Consider the following 22,664-nt stretch of genomic DNA (forward strand, 5'->3'; position numbering starts at 1 on the left):
CTAGACTATTCCATCAATAAAGATCTGTTCAATGATTTTGGGGTGGGATAGATTTATAAGAAACAGGAGCAACATTGTGGTGTACTTTCCCCTTTTATCTGCATTTACGATCTACATTTCCTCCAGAGGGAAAAACAAAAAGCAGATAAAATAAAAATAAAAGTAATTTATTTCACCTTTCTGTCTAACCTTTTGTAAGCATCATGTCGCACCTTTTAATTAATTGAGAAAATGGAAAACTAGATTTTGTACAAGATAACACAATCTCTTCTTGCAAAATAAATGGAGACTTTGTGCCCGCTTTAAACGGGAGGAAGAGTCAGCTGATCTGCCGTCTCGTTGCAGAGTTTCTAATCGATTTTCACATTTGTGTAGATCTTCCTCACAAAGGCACTTGTTCCCACGTAACCCACCGCTCCTAAGAACAAAGAGATAATGGTTTGGTTGTCATAAAAAAGTTAAAACCTCCCTTTCCCCTTTAAGCAGGATCTCAGAATTATGATGAGGAAAAGCCTGTACACAAACACATTTTTCTTTCTTTTACTCACCACACATGATTCCCAGAGCAGTACTGAACACAGCCATGTAGCCAAAGTAAAATGACGTCTGAAATAAGCCATACATCCTGGAAGGAAAATTAGTAAATGCTAGTTATTGGAGGAATTAGTCCCTATAGCTATGGAGGATGAAACCTGCAAAAATAATAAATAAATTCACAAATACATAAATCCACATATTAGAGCATAAATGTATTAATAATTAAAAGTGCAAGGACATATACAAATAATTAAATAAATACATCAGTGGATGAATGAATGAATTAATAAATGTACCAATCAAATCAAAATAATACATAGACGATTTAGGGCAGTTAGCAGGTATATTAGACATAGTTTGACAGTGATGCACAATTGTCTAAATCCTCTCATTATAATGTTGCTAGGAAAAATAAATATGGAACTACATACAGAAATAAAAGAATGATGTAATTCATCTAAAAATCATTTAGAAATATAGAATTAAAAATCAACTTTCAATATTGCATTTCCCAAACCATGTATTTTTGTTTTATATTGTATTATGATGGGTGTATTTATTTATTTGTTTGTATATCTCCTTGCAATGGTAATTTCTATATGTATTTATGCACAGATGTGTGTATTAAAAAAAAAAAATAATAATAATAATAATAATAATATTTGTGGATTTATTTATTTATTATTTTTGCAGATTTCGTCCTCCATATATAGCTACACAGACCAGTAAAACAGCAATTATATGGAAATAAAAGGGTGAAAATTGTTGTATTACTATTCACATAAATAACAAAAGTCCATTTAGGATAACAACTGCATCGAGTATTCTTATACTGAGCTGCAATAACCATGACATTTGAAGAAAATTTGTTAAAATTACTTTGTCTTGAAGAAATAGTAGTAGAAGGAGTACATGTAAACGTAAACTGCTGTTGAGGCTGCAGAGAGAAAGCTTGTCCACTGCCTGAAAAAAAGTAGGTAAACCATTATTTTCATCCTGTTTCATGATTTCATCTGATTCCGGATATTTTCATGATGCATTTACATTCTTATAAAATATTTAAACTAAGATTTGATCTAATCTCAGGTGAGTGACTTTTCCAAGTACCCTTGAGAGGATGTGGAAGCATAAATTCAAAGTGCTAAGCTAAACAGAACTAAAAAGACAATATGGCAGTAGGTGAATGCTCCTTACCATCTATAGTCTTCTGCATTGAGAAGAAAGTAGGTGCAGACTATGGTAACACAGACCGTCACAATGCACAAGATCACCAGCACCAGCATCATAAATCCATACACATAGTAAATCTTGTAGGCCCAGAAAGATGTGAAAATGAAGTACCTGAAGTAAAAAGTGAGAGGGTTATTTTTATCTTACAGATATTCATGTTAATTGTGGGTCCAAATATACACCTAGAGACAGTGTGCGAACTTACATCTCGATGAATATTGACCCAAAAGGAAGGATTCCACCCAGACAAACAATAATAGCTGGTTCCATAAACCTGCAGAACACAGAGAATCATTTAGTTATGAGACAGACGTATTTAGAACAGACAACTAGTCTCATTCTCTTATGATAATTAGATTCACAGTATTTAAATCACCTTTATAATGTTTGAACATTATATAAAAATCATAGGAAACAATCTGAAACACTGTGCAAAGGTATATGCAAAACACACACACAAAAAAATAAATCAAGAAGCAGGTATGAGACAGTCTGTGGTGCGAATCATAGTTGAGGTTACCATTTCTTCTCTGGGATGGGTCTGGGTACAGCATTGACTCTGCATGGGAAGTTAGGCTGGCCAGAAAGGTTCCTGCCCAGGATTGTCCCCACCAGGTTTAGAGGTAGAATTACAAAAAAACAGATGCAGCAGACTGCAACCTGATCAAACAAACAAGAAATTTGGATTAAATTTCAATGCATGCAACTGGATTTGGATCAAACTATGAATGCTGTAAAATTACTTGGTGTGTAAACCATCAATTTCATGTGCAAATTCAAAAGGATTAGTAACTAAATGGCACTAATGTGCTTACAAAAAAGTAAACTTTTTCAAAACAACAAAATTGAAACAAAATGGTCCTGGTTGTAAAAACAGACTAAGATTGTCATGTACATACATATACACATACACTCACAGAGCACTTTATTATGAACACTAGTGCCCAACCGATATATCGGTATCGGCGTATATTTTACAGATATGTGCCGATATGAAAACTTTTTTTCAGAACATATAATGCAGAAAACAATGCTTTAGAATTGGTGTCATAGCGTCCAGCAGAGTGTGCTCCGACTCCATTGTTTACAGAGCTGACCTGACGGTGGCTCTGCAGACAGGGCGGAGTTAAACGGTGCGGATTTGAGTGGTCTCATCTCGTTAAATTGCTAACTAGTTTGTAAAATACATACTGGAAAGTCAATAAAAAATGACCTCATCATTTTATATAACTAATATAACGTTAACCCTGTCCCTGACAACCATGTTACTCATGCTTATCACATCTGTTTGCTGTTAGCCAGCTATATTTTGTCAGTGCAGTAAGTAATGTAGCAGATTGAAAGGTAAACATCAGAGCATCTTTTTGCAGCTCAGCAGACAATGGTGCGGAGGTGGATTGTGTCTGTTGAGTGTTGCTTTCACGCTATGTTATTACCTAGTTGGTGAGACACAATGCTGGAAAGTAAGTTCTTGCCCCTATCTCACCTCTGCAAAGCCTTTCGATCAAATTAATCAGAGAAGTTAAGTCACACCCCATTATTTTGCATTTACACTCGATATGGACAAGTGTCCAGAGTGTTAAATTCGGATATTTATTTAAACGTAGCCTCGAGCATATGGCAGAACCCTAAACTATGCATTAATAAGTCCCCTTTCTGTTGGTCAGATTGGATTGTGAAGGGGGTTAATACACTCAGTGACCTATATGAGAGTGGAGTATTGAGACCTTTTGAAAATTTGGTTGGGATGTTGGGATTCCCAGATCTCAATTTTATAAGTATTTACAGCTGCACCACCTACTCTGCACTGTTTTTGGGAGTGGCACGCACCCCCCGAGTTCGGCAGATATTTTGGGAGTGGTGATTACTGCTTTTGGAAAAGGTCATGAGGCATCAGTGTATTACTCCCTGCTAATTCAGAGTCTGGGGGACGGAGCTTTAAATTCCCTCAAAAGATTATGGGAGGAAGATTTAAATTTGTTTTTGGAGGAGGGAGTGTGGGCTAGGATTCTTAAAAACATCAAGGCTGCATCTAGAGATGCAAGGGTGCGGCTTATGCAATTTAAGATTCTACATAGATTTTATTGGACCCCTTCTAAATTGTATAGGCTTGGTCTTAAGGACACACCCACCTGCTGGCGATGCCATTTAGAACATGGAGACACCACCCATGTTTTTTGGGGGTGTCGTAAGATACAGGAGTTCTGGTTGAGGGTCCAGAATTTTAATGGCGACGTATTGGGTACTCGGAACGCCTTTTGCCCCAGGCTCTGTATTTTGGGTGACGGGGCAGTCATTGATGTAGGAGATAAGTGCATGAAGAATTGGATCCTGGCCGGTGTTATGGTGGGCAGACAGGTTATCCTTAGAGGATGGAAGTCAGATGGAGCCCCCTCGTTTCGTGAGTGGTGCGAGGAGATGGGCAGGGTGGCAGCTTGGGAAAAGCTGTCATATAGAAGGCTAGGCAACATGGATATGTTCATCAGGAGGTGGGGCAGTTATTTGGCCTTTTTGGTGGGCTCTCAGGGAGGGGCAGTGGAGGGAGACGTGTTGTTTTAAATGTGTATGTTGTAGCCTTTTTGTTTTTGAACATATACTTTTTAAAATGTATTTCTAAATATTTTCTTCTGTTTTATTGTCTGTTTGTGTGTCTTTGTCAATTGTATTTGACCACTGGGGTATCTGTTTGTGTTGGGTGGTGGGGTGGGGTGGTTAATGTTCGGGAGGAAGGGTTGTAAATAATATAATGTGATTCCAAATATTCTGTTATTTATTTATTATTATTATTATTATTTATAAATATATACATATATATATTTATATTTTATGGAATCAATAAAAACTTTTATTAACAAAAAAAAAATGTCTGGTTTTCCAGACATTAAAATAGGATACGTAATAAAAGTAGATTTAATAAATAATATATAGGAACTGTATCTAAAAAAAAATGAGGGGTGATAGATACTAATACAACAGGCTGGAAAAATAGACATTTATTCATTTTAATATCCTATATATATATATTTTGAATGTGTTGAAACTTGACACCGGGCGACACACCCTAAAAACGGCACCGTTAGAATGGTTTCATGCTGAAGAGCCGCTTAAAAGTTTGTTTTTTTTCTCTCTCGTAAATGTAAATGAGTGTAAATGCCAACACCATCATATATGTTGAAAGGACTGATGCTCAACCAAAACATGAGCTCATTGATGTCATTAAATGAGTCTGCTTTTTTATTCCAACCGTTACTCCTGGTTGGAGGCTGCCGTAACTATTTAGTTTATACGTAGGGTTACGTTCTACCTAAATTTAATGGTGCAATGATCAACTATTTAATAGAGCGTAAATTGTGACTTAGTGCCCATTTATGCAACAACTATGCTAAGTTGTAATGTACGTATAGCTGGTGCAACCAGCCCCTGATGTTTATTTAGCTATTTATTTTTTTTATTTATTCTTTATTTAAATGGTCAGCAATTGACTGATACTAAACATACAGTACTGATTATTTTATTTATTCTTTAAGTGGTCAGCAATTGACTTATACTAACAGTACTAATGTTTATTAAGCTATTTATTGTATTTTTATTTATTCTTTATAAAGAGTTCATTTCTAGAATTTGTTGACAATGTATAATAATAATGACAAATGTTCTTTGATAAAAATATTTGTTTAAGAAAGCAGCATATCTGTGCCAAATCGGTGAAAAATCCATATAAAATGTCTGTTTTCATTCCAGCTCAAAAATTAGCTATATCAGTCACCATATCGGTAATCGGTGAATTCTCCCTCTCTAAAATCGGTATCGGTCTCAAAAATCCCATATCGGTTGGGCTCTAATGAACACTATGGTCCTAATAAAGTGCCAGATGTGGTCTTCTGCTTTTGTAGCCCATCCGCCTCAAGGTTCGATGTGTTATACACTGGCGGCCAAAAGTTTGTAATAATGCACAGATTTATGGAAAGAAATTTTTACTTTTATTCACCAAAGTGGCATTCAACTGATCACAATGTATAGTCAGGACATTAATAACGTGATAAATTACTATTACAATTTGAATTTTTTTTTCAGAACTTCTTAAACTACTTCAAAGAGTTCTCATCAAAAAATCCTCCACGTGCAGCAATGACAGCTTTGCAGATCCTTGGCATTCTAGCTGTCAGTTTGTCCAGATACTCAGGTGACATTTCACGCTATGCTTCCTGTACCACTTGCCATAGATGTGGCTGTCTTGTCGGGCACTTCTCACGCACCTTACAGTCTAGCTGATCCCACAAAAGCTCAATGGGGTTAAGATCCATAACACTCTTTTCCAGTTATCTGTTGTCCAATGTCTGTTTCTTTGCCCACTCTAACTGTTTCTTTTTGTTTTCTGTTTCAAAAGTGGCTGTTTCTTTGCAATTCTTCCCATAAGGCCTGCACCCCTGAGTCTTCTCTTTACTGTTGTACATGAAACTGGTGTTGAGCGGGTAGAATTCAATGAAGCTGTCAGCTGAGGACATGTGAGGTGTCTATTTCTCAAACAAGAGACTCTGATGTACTTATCCTCTCGTTTAGTTGTACATCTGGCCTTCCACATCTCTTTATGTCCTTGTTAGAGCCAGTTGTCCTTTGTCTTTGAAGACTGTAGTGTACACCTTTGTATGAAATCTTCAGTTGTTTGGCAATTTCAAGCATTGTATAGACTTCATTCCTCAAAACAATGATTGACTGATGAGTTTCTAGAGAAATCTGTTTCTTTTTTGCCATTTTTGACCTAATATTGACCTTAAGACATGCCAGTCTATTGCATACTGTGGCAACTCAAAAACAAACACAAAGACAATGTTAAGCTTCATTTAACGAACCAAATAGCTTTCAACTGTGTTTGATATAATGGCAAGTGATTTTCTAGTACCAAATTAGCAATTTAGCATGATTACTCAAGGATAATGTGTTGGAGTGATGGCTGCTGGAAATGGGGCCTGTCTAGATTTGATCAAAAATGACTTTTTTCAAATAGTGATGGTGCTGTTTTTTACATCAGTAATGTCCTGACTATACTTGAAGTTGAATGCCACTTTGGTGAATTAAATTACCAATTTGCTTCCGAAACAGCTAAATCTGTACATTATTACAAACTTTTGGCCTCACTCTGGTTCACTTCAATTGTACAGAGTGATTATCTGAGTTACCGTAGCCTTTCTGTCAGCTCGAACTAGTCTGGTCATTCTACATTGATCTCTCTAATCAACAAGAAGTTTCCGTCTGCAGAACTGCTGTTCACTGGATGTTTTTGACACCATTCTGAGTAAACTCTAGAGACTATTGTGAACACCCCAGGAGATCAGCAATTACAGAAATACTCAAACCGGCCCATCTGGCACAACAATCATGCCACAGCCGAAATCACTGAGATCACATTTTTCCCCATTCTGTGGTTGATGTGAACATTAACTGAAGCTCCTGACCCATACCTGCGTGATTTTATGCATTGCACTGCTGCCACACGATTGGCTGATTAAATAATTGCATGAATAAGTAGGTGTACAGGTGTTCCTAATAAAGTGCCCAGTGAGTTTAAATACATACTGACACTGCTGTTCTACTACACGCTGTATGTGGCAGATGAAAAAACTCACCATGGTGCCGAATGGGATGGCTCTGGAGGCGTGGTAGTAGATGGCGATGAAATTGATGAAGAACGCTGTGCCACACACCATGGCAGGAATCAGAAAAGCTCCTATAAACATTTGCTTTATCCATCTTCTTCCTGCACAATTACATAAAATAAGTGCAATAAAAATCACATTAAAACTAAAGACATAAATTCACATCCTGCAATAACTAGAATACCTTCAATAAAATAAAATTTTTGAAACAGACAAAAAAAAAATAAATAAATAATAATAAAAAAAAAAAAAATTAGAAGCTTTCTGTATTGCATATGGTAGTTTGCATACCTCCTTGTTTTGCATACAGACTCCCACCAAAGTAGCCATTGACTGGGGAGGTGGCAGCATACACAAATATGGCTGTACTAAGCATGGACCCTCTCCTACAATGGCAAACAAAATTCACTTAATGAGCACTCTCACTGTTACTCAATTGATAGAGCATGGCACAACAAAAACAAAAACAAACAAGTGGTTTTAAATGAATCCTAACTGTGACCTTCTGCTCTTTGTTACGTTCAAACTAGTCTAGAATAAATCACAATGCAGGTCAACCAGATCAGAGTTGCATAAATGTCCAAACATATATTAGAACTCATCATCATTATACATAATTACTATTTTAATTACAGCCCTATAGATGAAGTTACTGTTTACAAACAAACGCTAGGTTGCGTGATTTTTTGGCACCAAAGAAAAGAACTGCTGTCAATGGCCACTTTGTTCAAAATGAGCAGAAAATGCCCAAAAAGTGCTGTTTGTGGAGTTGACACCCCGTTTCTAAAAGATTATTAGAGATTTGGGCTTCTTTAAATTTCTGATCTCTGATTGCAAAGGGATGTTTTTAATTTCCAAAGAGCATTCCCTGTGACAGAGCGATGAGGAGGGACGGCTGGGGGAGAATGATCGCAATCAGCCGGGAGAGGGATAAAGAGGAGCCGGAGCCGCAGTTCAAGAGAGAGAGAGAGAGAGAGAGATGCATGAAGCTGTCTGCGTGTGTGAGTCTTTATGTTTATACATAGCTGGCTGAAAAGCAGTGCGTGTTTTTATGTGGTGCTGAGAAACACCCCGTATTGTTATACACTGAAAAGTGTTTACTGAATGTCTTACATGGATTGTTCACCCAGCTACCACTTCCTCCTTTCCACATTAAGAACTGATCAGCCACATTGTCTTTGCATTTATTTTGAATGCCGTAAGTAACTTGTTCAGTCAAAATGGGCTGTTATTAAGTTTGAATATTAAATATGATGATATTAATGTCAAATATAATTTACTGTATGTGGACCAATAATTTAAGCATAAAACCTAGATTTCCCTTTCTAATAACTTAAACATTTTTAGATTATGTAATGCTTAACAGATAATTAAAACTGCAGCGCTGCTGATATCCACCACTGAGAGCTGCTACTCAAAAGAACCTGGAAGTGTGGTTGCCTGTGACATCACAGTAATTTCATCTATAATCTATAATATAATTAAACAAAAACACAGATACAGGCAAGGAGTTTATCATTGCCCTGAAAGTAAAAAGTGTAACTCACTCTGTATACAAGTCCTCAATCATGGCCAGAATAATGACTATAAGGGAAACAGAGAAGATCTGACATCCAGAGCCAATGAGGGAGGAGAAGATCAGCGGGTGGCTGGACGGCCTGAACACATCACCATGTACCTGCTTCCATCCATATTCGTCCCCAAGATCACGATCCTGAGAGCAAGAAATAAGAGAGATAAAGATGGAAAGAAATATAGAGGGTGGGAGAGAGAATGTGTGCTGAGTTTAATAAAATGCAGAAAGGAATATGCCCACCCTGAATGAGATTTGGCATTACATTATAGAGATGTAGAGTAACTGTTATAAGAGCTAAAACACAGTCATTGTGGGGTCACAATTCACCACAAAGACATAAGACAAAAAAATAGTAAATTAAAAGGTAATAGATCAATTGGTGTAATTCAGTAAGTGATCACCATGTCATCCATTTCCTCTTCTTTGCTGTATCTGGCATAGTCCTTCCTTAATGTCCTCATTAAAATCATTGAAACAAGGCCCACGAGGAAAATCACCATCATAAAGGAGTTGAAAATTGAGAACCAGTGAATCTATCAGGTGCGAAACCATGAAAAACACATTTAATACATGAAACATCATATTTCATTTAAGATGGGATAGAATTTTGTACTTGGGTTTGGTTTAAATTATCTTCTAATACACAGTTGTGCTCAAAAGTTTGCATACCCTGGCAAAAATTGTGAAATTTTGGCATTGATTTTTAAAATATGACAGATCATGCAAAAAGGATAGTGATCATATGAAGCCATTTATTATCACATAGTTGTTTGGCTCCTTTTTAAATTATAATGATAACAGAAATCACCCAAATGGCCCTGATCAAAAGTTTACATACCCCTGAATGTTTGGCTTTGTTACAGACACACAAGGAGACACACACAGGTTTAAATGGCAATTAAAGGTTAATTTCCCACACCTGTGGCTTTTTAAATTGCAATTAGTGTCTGTGTATAAATAGTCAATGAGTTTGTTAGCTCTCACGTGGATGCACTGAGCAGGCTATATACTGAGCCATGGGGAGCAGAAAAGAACTGTCAAAAGATCTGCATAACAAGGTAATGGAACTATATAAAGATGGAAAAGGATATAAAAATATATCCAAAGCCTTGAAAATGCCAGTCAGTGCTGTTCAATCACTTATTAAGAAGTGGAAAATTCGGGGATCTCTTGATACCAAGCCAAGATCAGGTAGACCAAGAAAGATTTCAGCCACAACTGCCAGAAGAATTGTTCGGGATACAAATAAAAACCCACAGGTAACCTCAGGAGAAATACAGGCTGCTCTGGAAAAAGACGGTGTGGTTGTTTCAAGGAGCACAATACGACGATACTTGAACAAAAATGAGCTGCATGGTCGAGTTGCCAGAAAGAAGCCTTTACTGCGCCAATGCCACAAAAAAGCCTGGTTACAATACGCCTGACAACACCTTGACACACCTCACAGCTTCTGGCACACTGTAATTTGGAGTGACGAGACCAAAATAGAGCTTTATGGTCACAACCATAAGCGCTATGTTTGGAGAGGGGTCAACAAGGCCTATAGTGAAAAGAATACCATCCCCACTGTGAAGCATGGTGGTGGCTCATTGATGTTTTGGGGGTGTGTGAGCTCTAAAGGCACAGGGAATCTTGTGAAAATTGATGGCAAGATGAATGCAGCATGTTATCAGAAAATACTGGCAGACAATTTGCATTCTTCTGCACGAAAGCTGCACATGGGACGCTCTTGGACTTTCCAGCACGACAATGACCCTAAGCACAAGGCCAAATTGACACTCCAGTGGTTACAGCAGAAAAAGGTGAAGGTTCTGGAGTGGCCATCACAGTCTCCTGACCTTAATATCATCGAGCCACTCTGGGGAGATCTCAAACGTGCGGTTCATGCAAGACGACCAAAGACTTTGCATGAACTGGAGGCATTTTGCCAAGACGAATGGGCAGCTATACCACCTGCAAGAATTTGGGGCCTCATAGACAACTATTACAAAAGACTGCACTCTGTCATTGATGCTAAAGGGGGCAATACACAGTATTAAGAACTAATGGTATGCAGACTTTTGAACAGGGGTCATTTCATTATTTTATTTTTTGCCATGTTTTGTTTTATAATTGTGCCATTCTGTTATAACCTACAGTTGAATATGAATCCCATAAGAAATAAAAGAAATGTGTTTTGCCTGCTCACTCATGTTTTCTTTAAAAATGATACATATATTACCAATTCTTCAAGGGTATGCAAACTTTTGAGCACAACTGTAAAGCCTGATGTAAGTAATATGATGACATACAAACAATATGCAGCACTTACTCTGTGTTGAAAGAAGGATGGATCAAGGTATTTGTCAAATCTATCCTCAAATTTTACATCAGATTTCTTCCATTTCACCTGTGAAGATTTCCATTAAGATTGTAGTCACACACAACATGTAAAAATACAAAGATTGGGAATATTATACACATGTATGAGAAAGAGTCAAGAGACCATAATCTAAGGCAACACTGATTTCTTTCACGCAATAGGAATTCAGTTTTAATTTTGAATGGGAAGTGTAGCGATGTTAAGGGTATTGGAAAATAAAAATAAAACAATTTGGCAGTATCTGCAGATTTCAAGAAAGTTTAACTCACTGAGTAAGACATGGCAATTCTTGTGTTTGGCACAAGCTTGACTTTCCCCTCGCTGGTAAGGTTAACATCCACAATTCTATTCCCATTATATCCAATCTCCAGCTTTTTGTAAGTCCAGAGATAAAAGTCGTCCCCATTCTCGTCAGCTTCTCCAACAATTCCTTAAATAAAGCAACAAATGCATTTTTTGTGTTTTGTAATAAATGTCCCTGGTCTTATTGTGAATGATCCAGGGTATGTTATTCTCTCATCAAAATAAAACTTTCTCCAACTATTTTTTTTTCTGTCGTTGTAACCAAGGCTGTGTGGGCCAGACCAAATAATATTAACCATATCATAGCAAAATCTTTCACAATCCAATCAAACCCTAATGTATAAAAACCAGTCCCATTGTACATTTCTTCCCCCCAAATATTCGGTTTCATCAGAAATCCTTTACGTAACAGAAATTAAATGCATTGCGAATGACCTTTTTTATGCTGTCTTTAAGTAAAGAACCAACTGAGCACCCATAAAAAGAGCAGCCTTGTGAACGGCACATGTTAAGGAAAAACCTGATGGCATAATAATATACTGTTTTTAACAGTACAAAAAACAATCGAGACTGCAAGACATATCTTTTATGGCTCACTCACATGACAGTTAAAGACCAATTTCTTTTCTACCTATAATCAAATATCCTTAAATATTTTATGTTCAACAATTCCTACACTGAATAACCCTAATGCTCTTCCAGAACAATGGTTTTACAGAGATCACACCTAGGAAGACAAACTTCATTTATACTGTTAATTGGTAATGTTATTTTAAAAAGTCCCCTAGAGGGATACAGCAAGTTTAAAAATACTTTAATAAACTTATATCCCTCTCAGACACTGACATTTTAAAATAAATATTAGAGAGAGAGGTCTGCATGATTTTTTGAGAATGAGGTAATCACTTAGTAACTGAGGTCCAAGATCCATTAAAAAGCTTTGAGTGAGATGGCGGCCAACTGATGGAAAGCTAACAGAAGATATGTAGCCTAATTTCTGAAATACAGAAAAATTGCAAAGATTTGATTTTATGGTCCCTTTTTTATAGCCACAGAAAAATAAACACATTACATACATTGTTTTAATGCATGGTTTTTCAAATGCAGGGAGTGATTATACAAATGTACCTAAACAGACCACCAAACTAATAGCATTTTTCCACCTACACACTGCAAGGGCCCAATCTGGTCTCGTTCTACACGTTTTCAAAGAAAAAGTGGTTCTGTGCAGGAAAACTGGCTCCGAAAAGTCTCCTTAAACCTGTGGGTCTTGAACCTGTAACCATTAACGTCAATGGCTGTGGAGCATGATAATGTCCTCACCAACTCGGTCTGGCTTGACAGACTAAATAAAAACTAAAACACTACCATAATTTATAATCAGCAAAGCTGTCTACACCAATGTGGTGCGTCTGTCTGAAATAAAATGATTGTATTTAAAAAATATCACGTGTAAATGGATTGCTATGATTTAAATTCATTTTGTATACTAACTACGACACCGGCACCATTTCAGTGGGAAAGGGGCATAAGTCAAGTGGCATGTGTGCAGCATGCAGCAGTCTGAAAATACAGGAAAATATCTGCTGGAATAAACCAGTTTTGTAGGGAGTTGTCTTGCCAATCACTTTGTCTTCATAGTTTTTCCCAAGCATTCCTGAGCTACTTACCCCAGATGGGAAGGTCATCTATGTACATTTGGTACCAGTAGTGGTTTTTGATGGCATAGACAAAGGCATCTCGTTTAGCTTTGTCCAGCTCAATTTCACAGTATGTTGATTGCATCACCTCGTCTGTAAAAGACAGATCCAAATGACATTTTTACAATCACCACAAGAGCAGCAATACCTCATTCTTACTAGCCTTTTGCATGTCACCAAACTATGCTGTCGTGCAAAGGCAAAATGCAGTAGCTATACATTTAAAATCAGGTCTCTTAGACTATGATCTGTCCTGTGACAGACGGCTCAACTTAAAAATAATGTTCCGTTTAGGAGAAAATGTGCGAGGGGCCTGGGTAGCTCAGCAAGTAAAGACGCTGACTACCACCCCTGGAGTCGCAAGTTCGAATCCGGGGCGTGCTGAGTGAAAATAATGTTCCGTTTAGGAGAAAATGTGCGAGGGGCCTGGGTAGCTCAGCAAGTAAAGACGCTGACTACCACCCCTGGAGTCGCAAGTTCGAATCCGGGGCGTGCTGAGTGACTCCAGTCAGGCTTTCTAAGCAACCAGATTGGCCTGGTTGCTAGGGAGGGTAGAGTCACGTTGGGATAACCTCCTCGTGGTTGCTATAATGTGGTTCTCACTCTCGGTGGGGCGTGTGGTGAGTTGTGCGTGGATAACGCGGAGAATAGCGTGAAGCCTCCACACGTGCTAGGTCTCCGTGGTAACGCGCTCAACAAGTCACGTGATAAGATGCACGGATTGACGGTCTCAGACGCGGAGGCAACTGAGATTCGTACTCTGCCACCCGGATTGAGGTGAGTCACTACACCACCATGAGGACCTAGAGTGCATTGGGAATTGGACACACCAAATTGGGGAGGAAAAAAAAAAAGTGTAAAGTACAAATTCCACACTAAAGCCAAAACACTCTGAATCCATTTTTCTCATTTTCATGTTGGTGTAGTTTATGCAGTTTGCCTTTGTAGGCCGGAATGACTGTAATTTACATAGTCTGACTGTTTAATAATTGTGAAATTTCTTTCACTGCCGTTCTGTAAAACCTTGACAGGCTTCAATTGAAGAGGTTAAAATGCTAGTTACATTAAAACTGCACTATGTAAGATTTTCTGTTAAAAAAAAAAAAAAAATTGCCATTACTGATTGAGTACATAAACAATCAGTGTTCAAAACAATGTAGTTACTTTACCCTGATTCAATACGGTAAGCCTATACAAATGATTTTTATTTTTATTTGACGCGAAATCGCGGGCTTATGTCGTTCATCCTTGCATCATTACATCACTTCCGTAAACAAAGGAAAGAAGTACTGGCCATCACATGTTCCAGCTGGGGCAACTATGCTGTTCAGTTCAGTCAGCATCGCTGCAGTCTGGATGGATGTACATCTGTTATCCGTTTGGCAAAGTTGTTTACCTGTTATAATGCTTGGATGTGTTTTCTGGCAGGGTTGTTGAAGCTTATATTGCTTGTCATGCTTTTAAGAATCGAACATTACTCGTGTTAACCGATCACGATGCATCCAAGTTGTCAGGGGAACTTACTGTGACATGTATATGTATGACTTCTGAAACTGACTTCTTGTAATTGTTATATTGCATATTTAACTATATTATTTTCATGTATAATCAAATATATTTTATCCCCATCATTACTGAATCCTCTTTTTATGTTATTCGTTTATGGTGTTGTTGTGTGCATTGCATAGACATACTATTGTAGTATAACGGTTCACTTGCATTATCAACTGAGGCTGTACAATATAATATAAAGTCTTCCATTGCACTTGTATCAGCCATAACATGAATTTCACCTCTTAAATTGATAAGTGTAGTAAATTACAAACATTAATAGTAGATAAAGCACTTGAATAATCCTATTAAAATGTACTGGTAACTTGTGTTGTTTGAGGAGAGTCCCCTGTTCTCTATGTAAAAGCGCTTTGAGCGTAGTGTCAGAAAAGCGCTATAAGTGTAAAATTAATTAATTCTAAATATGTAAATAAGAGTGTTTATCTTCATCAAAGCAAGTAATATTTCAGTTTTAAACATTTAATTATATAACATAATTTAAACATGAAAATAGCATGTATGAATCCGGCTCTGATTATTTCAGATCGTCGATTTCATAGTCATGACTACACACAGTCCATGTGCAGGTAAGCAGTGCCAGAACACGACTGACGTAGTTATCTTCCGCAAATTGCTTGCAATTGTAACTTTTAACAACAGATGTTGCTAGAGAGCATAAAGTTACATAGTGCAGCTTTAATGTATGGCCATACCTTTGAACTTGATGTCCAGACCGCTGAACTCCAATTCAACTCCCTGCAGAGCCTCTCCTAATGTCTCATGATAATGACTAATAGTTTTCTTGGTGCCCACGCAGAATGGTAGAGAGAAGAATTTATAGGTCTCCTGTCTGTTGTGATAAGGGCCCACTGTATTCATCCATAGAACCACCTCCTCTTTATCTGTGTACTGCAGAAGAAAAAGAGCAGTCATCAGCTATCTGTTTCAAATCTCAGAGTATCTACTTCTCTGTAATGTTCATAAAAGCCAAGGATGACACCATTTAAGAGACAAAGTCTTGAAATAAACAGGAAAAAAAGAGAGATTTAATTAGGCTGGATGTTACTTAATGATTGTACCATTTTTATGTTATTCATTCCCATCAGACAAAAGCCTATTGTAACTAATGTATGAGTAATGGGTTATGCAAAAAGAAAATACATTCAATAGATGATGTAGACTGAACAGTTTAAAACTTGCTTTACCAACCTTACTTGTGTCACACAGTGGCACGATTATGACGAAAATCTTAGTTGACTTTTATTTCGCTTGATATTGTAATTGCGATGAATAAATTTGATTAAAATTATTTTGTGGGGCAACTGCATTCCATATTCTTTATGTAGGCTACACATCCAAAACAAGCTGAGAATTGTTCTTTAACTGCTTTATAGCACAAAAAACAAGTGTTTTGAATTTTGTTTACATTTTGAAAAGATTGTACACAGAAAGTCTGCAACACAACAATACTAGGTTTTCGTTTCTGATATGCTAATAGACTAATCTAAACAGATTGTCTGTCTATTGCATTCACGCATACAAAAGACCAAAAAATTTTTTTAATAAAAATAATCTTGACACTACAGGAATAGATGTAAATTTAATGATGTAATTGACACTTTTCCCAATTAGTTAATTGCAGCAGCTGTAACTGTAATCAATTATATTTTCAATTAATTGTGCAGCCCTAGTCACACTACATTTTGTCAACTACATTTTGCCACTAATAACGTAGAACTAACTTCATTTAATTCAACTGAAACTGGGTTAAGAAAAAAGGCATTTCTGAAGTTAAACACTCTCTCTTATGTCCAGGGTGTGTCTGCGACTTTATCACACCAATAAAAATTAGGCTACTTCATTGATTAAAGGCTAGATAAAGTAAGTTGGCAGGAAAGAGCTTTTAGAATTCAGTCACAGAAAAAATCAGGTCTATTGAATGATGTGTTGTCCAGCACAAAATAAAACCATCAAGAAACCATGCTTGAACTAAAATGAAAAAAGAAGAGTTGAAGAACTAATTCTTTCATCTAATATGAGGCTACATTACCATTAAAATAATCGGATAAAAACATTGCGTCCAGATTAGTAATAATTTTGTCGAATTATTTATTTTGTTTTGTTGCAAATAGTTGTTTCGTGTGACGTCACCATTTGGTCAAGTTTGACCCTGTTGACTAATTCTCTTTGAGCATGTGCAGTTATATATGCATTTCTTTGGAGAATTAAGCTTATTTAATGACTGACCTAGAATCAATTATGATCTTTATTTGAGCTGTGCTATAGTTTGATCTAAAATTTAATCAATTCAATTAAAATGATTAATAACAGTACAAAAAACAATATTTAAATAGCAAATCTGAGTTACGTCTACTTGCATATAGTTACCTTAACCTAAATCGCATTAAGTTCACTGAACTTAATTACATTGTTTTGGAGATGCCATTGCTCAACTGAATCGATGGAACGAATTTACTCAAATGAGTAAAGTCAACTTATTAAGGTTTTCCGTGTAGAACCAGTAGCACCAAAATAACTTGGCAATCCATCTAAAAATGCCTAATCATTGACTAGTTGATTACCTCTGGGTGTTTGAAACAAAACGTAGAATATATAACAGTCAGGTAGTATCACTGTCAATGACTATTGGAATAAGATTGATAATTCGATGAAACTGACGAATAACCAATAAACCAAACTTAAGTGATAACTGTTAACTTAGCCTATACAAAAATAAATAAATGACAGTGACACAGACCATATGACACAGAAAAGCAATGCTTTTGTCACCTCTTGATTAGTACCATGTTGTATTTCCAGTAAGTTTTCTCCCTATTCTGATGCAATAGACAATAATAAATACTTTAAACATAATCTGGTACCCACTACTAGACATTAAAGAAGAAGAAAGCCTTTATTATTGTCACACATTATACATTTTTCATATATACAGTGACATTTTTTTGTTTTCACATAAACAAAGCTAAGCTGGAGTCAGAGTGCAGGGTTAGCCATGATATGGTGCCTCTGGAGCAGATAGGGTCAAGGGCCCAACAGTGGCATCTTGGCAGTGTTGGGGCTTGAACCCCGACCTTCTGGTCAGTAACCCAGAGCCTTTAACCGCTGAGCCACCACTGCCTGATGTTGAAGTTGTCTGAAGTTTGAAGAGTGATCATGTAAATCAGGTAGTTATGCCACCTCTGAACCTAAAGAACCACTATAAGCACACAGCAGTGCTGTGACATCAAAGTTGCTCTGCAAGTTATTACACAACTGTCATTTGTCAGGCTATTTAAAATACACTGCACCTCAACACAGAAGACATTTTTATAGTGATTAATGCTCTGTTGATTAATGTTTAAGTGATTGTTGATTGATTAACATACCCTAGCTCTTCTGCACATTACATTCACTTGCACATAACGTATTCTCTGTATAAAGCACGTTTGTGCATTACTCTCTATATATTTTATTGAATGTATCTTGTCATATTTTCTGTGCACTGGAAGCTTCTGTCACCAGACAATTCCTTTTGTTTATGAGCATACTTGGCAGTATAGCTTGTTCTAATTTTCATCCTTACATTGTCAACATTGGATGCATTGTAAATAAAAGAACAAGAGATTTAGAGGAAGAGAACACAATTGGCTATTTGTAACCATGCAACTTTAAATTGTCTCTCTCTCTCTCTGCTTAGATGCACTATTGGGCATTGGCTTGAACAATAAAGAAACATCTACCATACCATACCATACCTCTGAGATATGACACCTGCAATGTAAGGCAGGCAGGCCTATGTGTATATGAAAACAATGTTAACCAGTTTTATGTGGCTGGCTATAATTCATCACAGGTTATGTGTGATGCTAAAAATTAAGCAAATTATGAGAGCTGTGACAGGCCTTTATTGGAATGCAGTTCAATTAAAAATGCAAACTACGGTGTATAATAAAGATCACCTGGATCCAGTTCTAATCATTTATATTACACAATAGCTTTCATATCATCTGCAACAGTGAGAAGCTCCCTGCCAACGTCTGACATGTTAAAGAATTTCGGAAGCATCTTCGTGACATAAGTAATTCCAGCGCGCCTATGATGCCCAAACATGCTGTCATGAAGTAGACAGCTTACTAGATTTTGACACAGGTGTGTGAAATGTGATTTGAATTCAGGCGTGGCACGTGGGCACACAGCTAGGGCACTTAAAGCCACCTCAAACTCAAAGCAAACGTATTATCAGTAGGGCTATCATAAAGTAGCAACGATATAAAAGCCTGGACGAACCGGATATGTGTGTGTACACACGGACATATTGAAGCTAACGATGATTAGCCGACCCCTTTTGCGCAATCTCGCGCATATACAAAAGAAAAACACAGAACATATCGATATCCTACACATATAATACCATTATACTTACATACAATGAGTCGAAATCAAGTACAGTCTTGCTGTTGGCACTTGGCACAACATAATGTAATTGGATAGCTGATGCTAAGCTAGCCAGTTTAAGCTAAAGCTAGTTAGTTTCTAACCACGTAGCTAGTGTTGTGCTTTGCATTTGTTACAACAGACAAAGGGAAATAAATACATCGTTTATTCCTATCATTTGGTGTTCCACACTTCCCAATAGCCATCGTCTTTGAAGGCTATCCACACATCGCACACAGAAGGCTTCCCGGCCGCAATTCCTCTTACCTTGTGTTCATGTTCATCTGCTCGAGCTGGCAGTAATGAATTTAACACAGTCGTCAAGACAACCACTGCAATCTTACACCTGGCGAGCCCCATGATTTCCTAGGGAAAGTTCTCCGACTGATTTGAGATGGTGTCTTTTTTTTGGGGGGGGGCTATCACACCTTCTTTCTTCCTGGTTCTTTGACAGTGGTTGACTTGAGATGGTCGCATACGAGTTTGTCGTAAAACTGTTTAGCGAGTGATCAGCGCGCTCAGCGCCGATTAGTGCGGAGAGATCACATGGGCAACTCGGACCTATCGTTGGAGAGAGCGATGAGTTACCGTTGAGTAAAGAAACAATCATCTCGCACCGCATCACCACCCATGGCCACGTCATCTGAACGAAAACAGAAGGGGTGGGAAGGCAAGTTGCTCCAGCAGGATGTGACAAACCACATTGCTTGACTGGTCCTTGCTATGAACTGGAATTATGTTGGCTAATGAAAAGCTACGCCTAATTAGTAAACTGTGGAGTCAGAAACAGGGAATAGATGTAATATTTAGGCTGCGTTTATTTAATTCACTAAACACCATTGATGTTCGTCATCAAGTTTCAATCATTAGTTTATACTTTTAAATATTAAAGTAAACATTTAAAAGGAGCTTCTTTTAACATGACGTGAGCAGGGTTGCCACTTTTGAAGTTTTAAAATAAGGGACACTTAAATGGAGGGTTTAACCACCATTTGTGGATTTTTCAGACAGTCCCTTATTATACCCTCCACAATATTAGCACGTTTTAACACAACGTGTGGACTTTTTAGACGGTCCCACCGTAGGCAAATTTTCCAATTTATATCAATTTTAAATTGACAATCTGGAACGATTTCACTGTGTCGCCGTCTGACCAGCTTAAATACGGGATAATTTCATCTTTAAATACGGGACGATCCCGTATTTTACTTGATGGGTGACAACCCTACCTGAGAGGCCAATGATAAATTCAGACAGCTGGTCAATTGTACAGGTTGAATTGTTATGTTGCTGGTCTAAAATGCCTCGTTATGGCATGTTATAAAACTTAAATTCATCACAAATAACACCAAGTTTACATGTGTACTTCATGTAGGTTATGTATGTATATTGGGGTTTAGTCAGTGAAATGGGAGAGGTGGCTTTGCATGTTGGCCAAAACATAAATACTGAAGCATTTGTCTTGCAAACTAGTCTTCTAATCCGAGTTGAGAACTAGTCCATTTTCCAAGCAATTTCAATCTTTTTAGGGCACAGTTATGCAGTGTTGGGTAAGTTACTATAAATAAGTAATCCATTACAAATTACTGATTACTTGTCTAAAATGTATTACTTTACTGATTACTTAATCTTAAAAGTAATCACATAATGAATTATTTTACTTTTAAGTTACTTTCTAAATCACTTTTCCTAGAAACTTTTTTGGTTTTTCACTCAAATTCAAAATGTCTATATTTCCTCGTCATTCTTTGTCGCACACCCTCAGCTGTCACAGAAACACTAACAGATGTACTAGTAATTACTTTAATTGAAAGTCAGTAATTCTGATTACAAGAGTTTATGATGTAATGTATTACACTACTTTTATGACTAAAAAGTAATTGGATTACAGTAAATAATTACTTTGTAATTGGATACACCCAACACTGCAGCTATGTTGGGTCTGTAACTGTATGGATTAAAGAACTGTTTTTGTTTTCTCCAGAATACCTGAAATGATGGAGCAGATGTTGCCAATACAACATTTACAGCTCTAGCCACAGATTTTTTTTTTTCTTTTTTTCTGAGTTTCCCCTTCCTTGCCTATTACCCTCTCTGTCCCTTGATTTTTCAATCATGAGAAAGATTTCAAATAGCCAAGAAACCCTTTTAAAAGTTTTTCTTTTAGACTTTTTTTAGAAAATATATTTGAATTTGTCAATTGCCTGAAAAAACCCTTGGTACTCTACTTCTATGACATTTACAGTTATTTTTATGTTTATTTTTTTACTCATTTTGTTTTCTCAAATCTAGCATTAGAGCATGGCTTTACAAGTGTGCAAAAGTAATTAATAATTTAAATAATTTAAAAAGAATGTTTGTCCATTGATTTCATGTCATTGGTGTTATCAAAGTTAAAAACTTGAATTTTAAAATTACAAAAAGTTGTGGAAAGAACTTTCAAGTTTAAAGGAATAGTTCACCCAAAAATGAAAATTGTCTCATCATTTGCTCACCCTCATGCCATCTAAGATGTGTATGACTTTCTTTCTTCTGCAGAACACATATAAAGAATATCTCAGCTCTGATGGTCCTAACATTGCAAGTGAATGGTGACCAAAACTTTAAAGGTCCAAAAAGCACATAAAGGCGAAAATAAAAGTAATAATATCACCACCTACTGGGAGAATTGATAGTAAAAAAGGACTTAAATATTAATCTGTTTTTCATATGGATTTAACCACTGGAGTCATATGGATAAATTTTTTGCTGCCTTTATATGCTTTTTTGAGCTTCAAATGTCTGGCCACCATTCACATGCAATGTGTGGACAGAGCTGAGATATTCTTCTAAAAATTTTCATTTGTGTTCAACAGAAGAAAGAGAGTCACACATCTGGGATGGCATGAGGGCAGAGGTGGGTAGTAACGTGCTACAATAGTTACATTTACTTGAGTAACTTTTTGAAAGAAAAAAATACTTTGAGTAGGTTTAAAAGTGGGTACTTTTTACTCTCACTCAAGTACATTTCTAATAACATTTTTTTACTTTTCCTTCTTTACAATGGGCAGCGTTCCTGTCATTACATTACTGGGTTATTTTGAGTTAATGTGTATTTTATTGAGAGATAATTGAATGGGACTTTTAGGACAGTGGAAGTTCACACAGTTGTACATGCTGAGCAGCTGTCATAGACTGTCACTCAAGTCATCAATGTTGCAGCATCAAACTCTTCAAAGTGAAACACTTTCTTCACTCTGCACAGTGACAAAAGAATAGTTTAGTCATGCAGTGCCTTCATTTAACACCAAGACAAGCAGATATTTCAAGATTAAAAT

The 22,664-nt window shown here is 36.9% G+C and overlaps 1 protein-coding gene across 1 annotated transcript; it reads right to left on the bottom strand.

The window, feature by feature from the left end:
• Window positions 1-35: 35 nt before the first annotated feature.
• LOC127412342 (transmembrane 9 superfamily member 3-like) lies at window positions 36-19,776 on the bottom strand. The gene is made up of 15 exons (XM_051648612.1): window positions 19,615-19,776; window positions 15,627-15,822; window positions 13,333-13,455; window positions 11,629-11,789; window positions 11,309-11,386; window positions 9,399-9,530; window positions 8,969-9,135; window positions 7,713-7,807; window positions 7,392-7,522; window positions 2,288-2,427; window positions 1,973-2,041; window positions 1,732-1,878; window positions 1,417-1,500; window positions 549-625; window positions 36-418 (listed from the first exon to the last, which is right to left on the bottom strand). The coding sequence occupies exons 1-15, from the start codon at window positions 19,705-19,707 to the stop codon at window positions 351-353; spliced, it is 1,761 nt and encodes a 586-aa protein (XP_051504572.1). The 5' UTR covers window positions 19,708-19,776; the 3' UTR covers window positions 36-350.
• Between the last annotated feature and the right edge of the window lie 2,888 nt (window positions 19,777-22,664).

The sequence above is a fragment of the Myxocyprinus asiaticus genome, chromosome 21 (assembly GCF_019703515.2).
Source record: "Myxocyprinus asiaticus isolate MX2 ecotype Aquarium Trade chromosome 21, UBuf_Myxa_2, whole genome shotgun sequence".
Lineage (NCBI taxonomy): Eukaryota > Metazoa > Chordata > Actinopteri > Cypriniformes > Catostomidae > Myxocyprinus > Myxocyprinus asiaticus.

Excerpts from the sequence above, each read along its gene's own strand:
- LOC127412342 (XM_051648612.1), bottom strand. The coding sequence starts at position 19,707 with ATGGGGCTCGCCAGGTGTAAGATTGCAGTGGTTGTCTTGACGACTGTG. Across the intron at positions 7,523-7,712 it reads TCTGTATGCAAAACAAGGAG|GAAGAAGATGGATAAAGCAA; the intron begins GTATGCAAACTA and ends GTAATTGTGCAG. Across the intron at positions 2,428-7,391 it reads CCATCCCATTCGGCACCATG|GTTGCAGTCTGCTGCATCTG; the intron begins GTGAGTTTTTTC and ends TTGTTTGATCAG.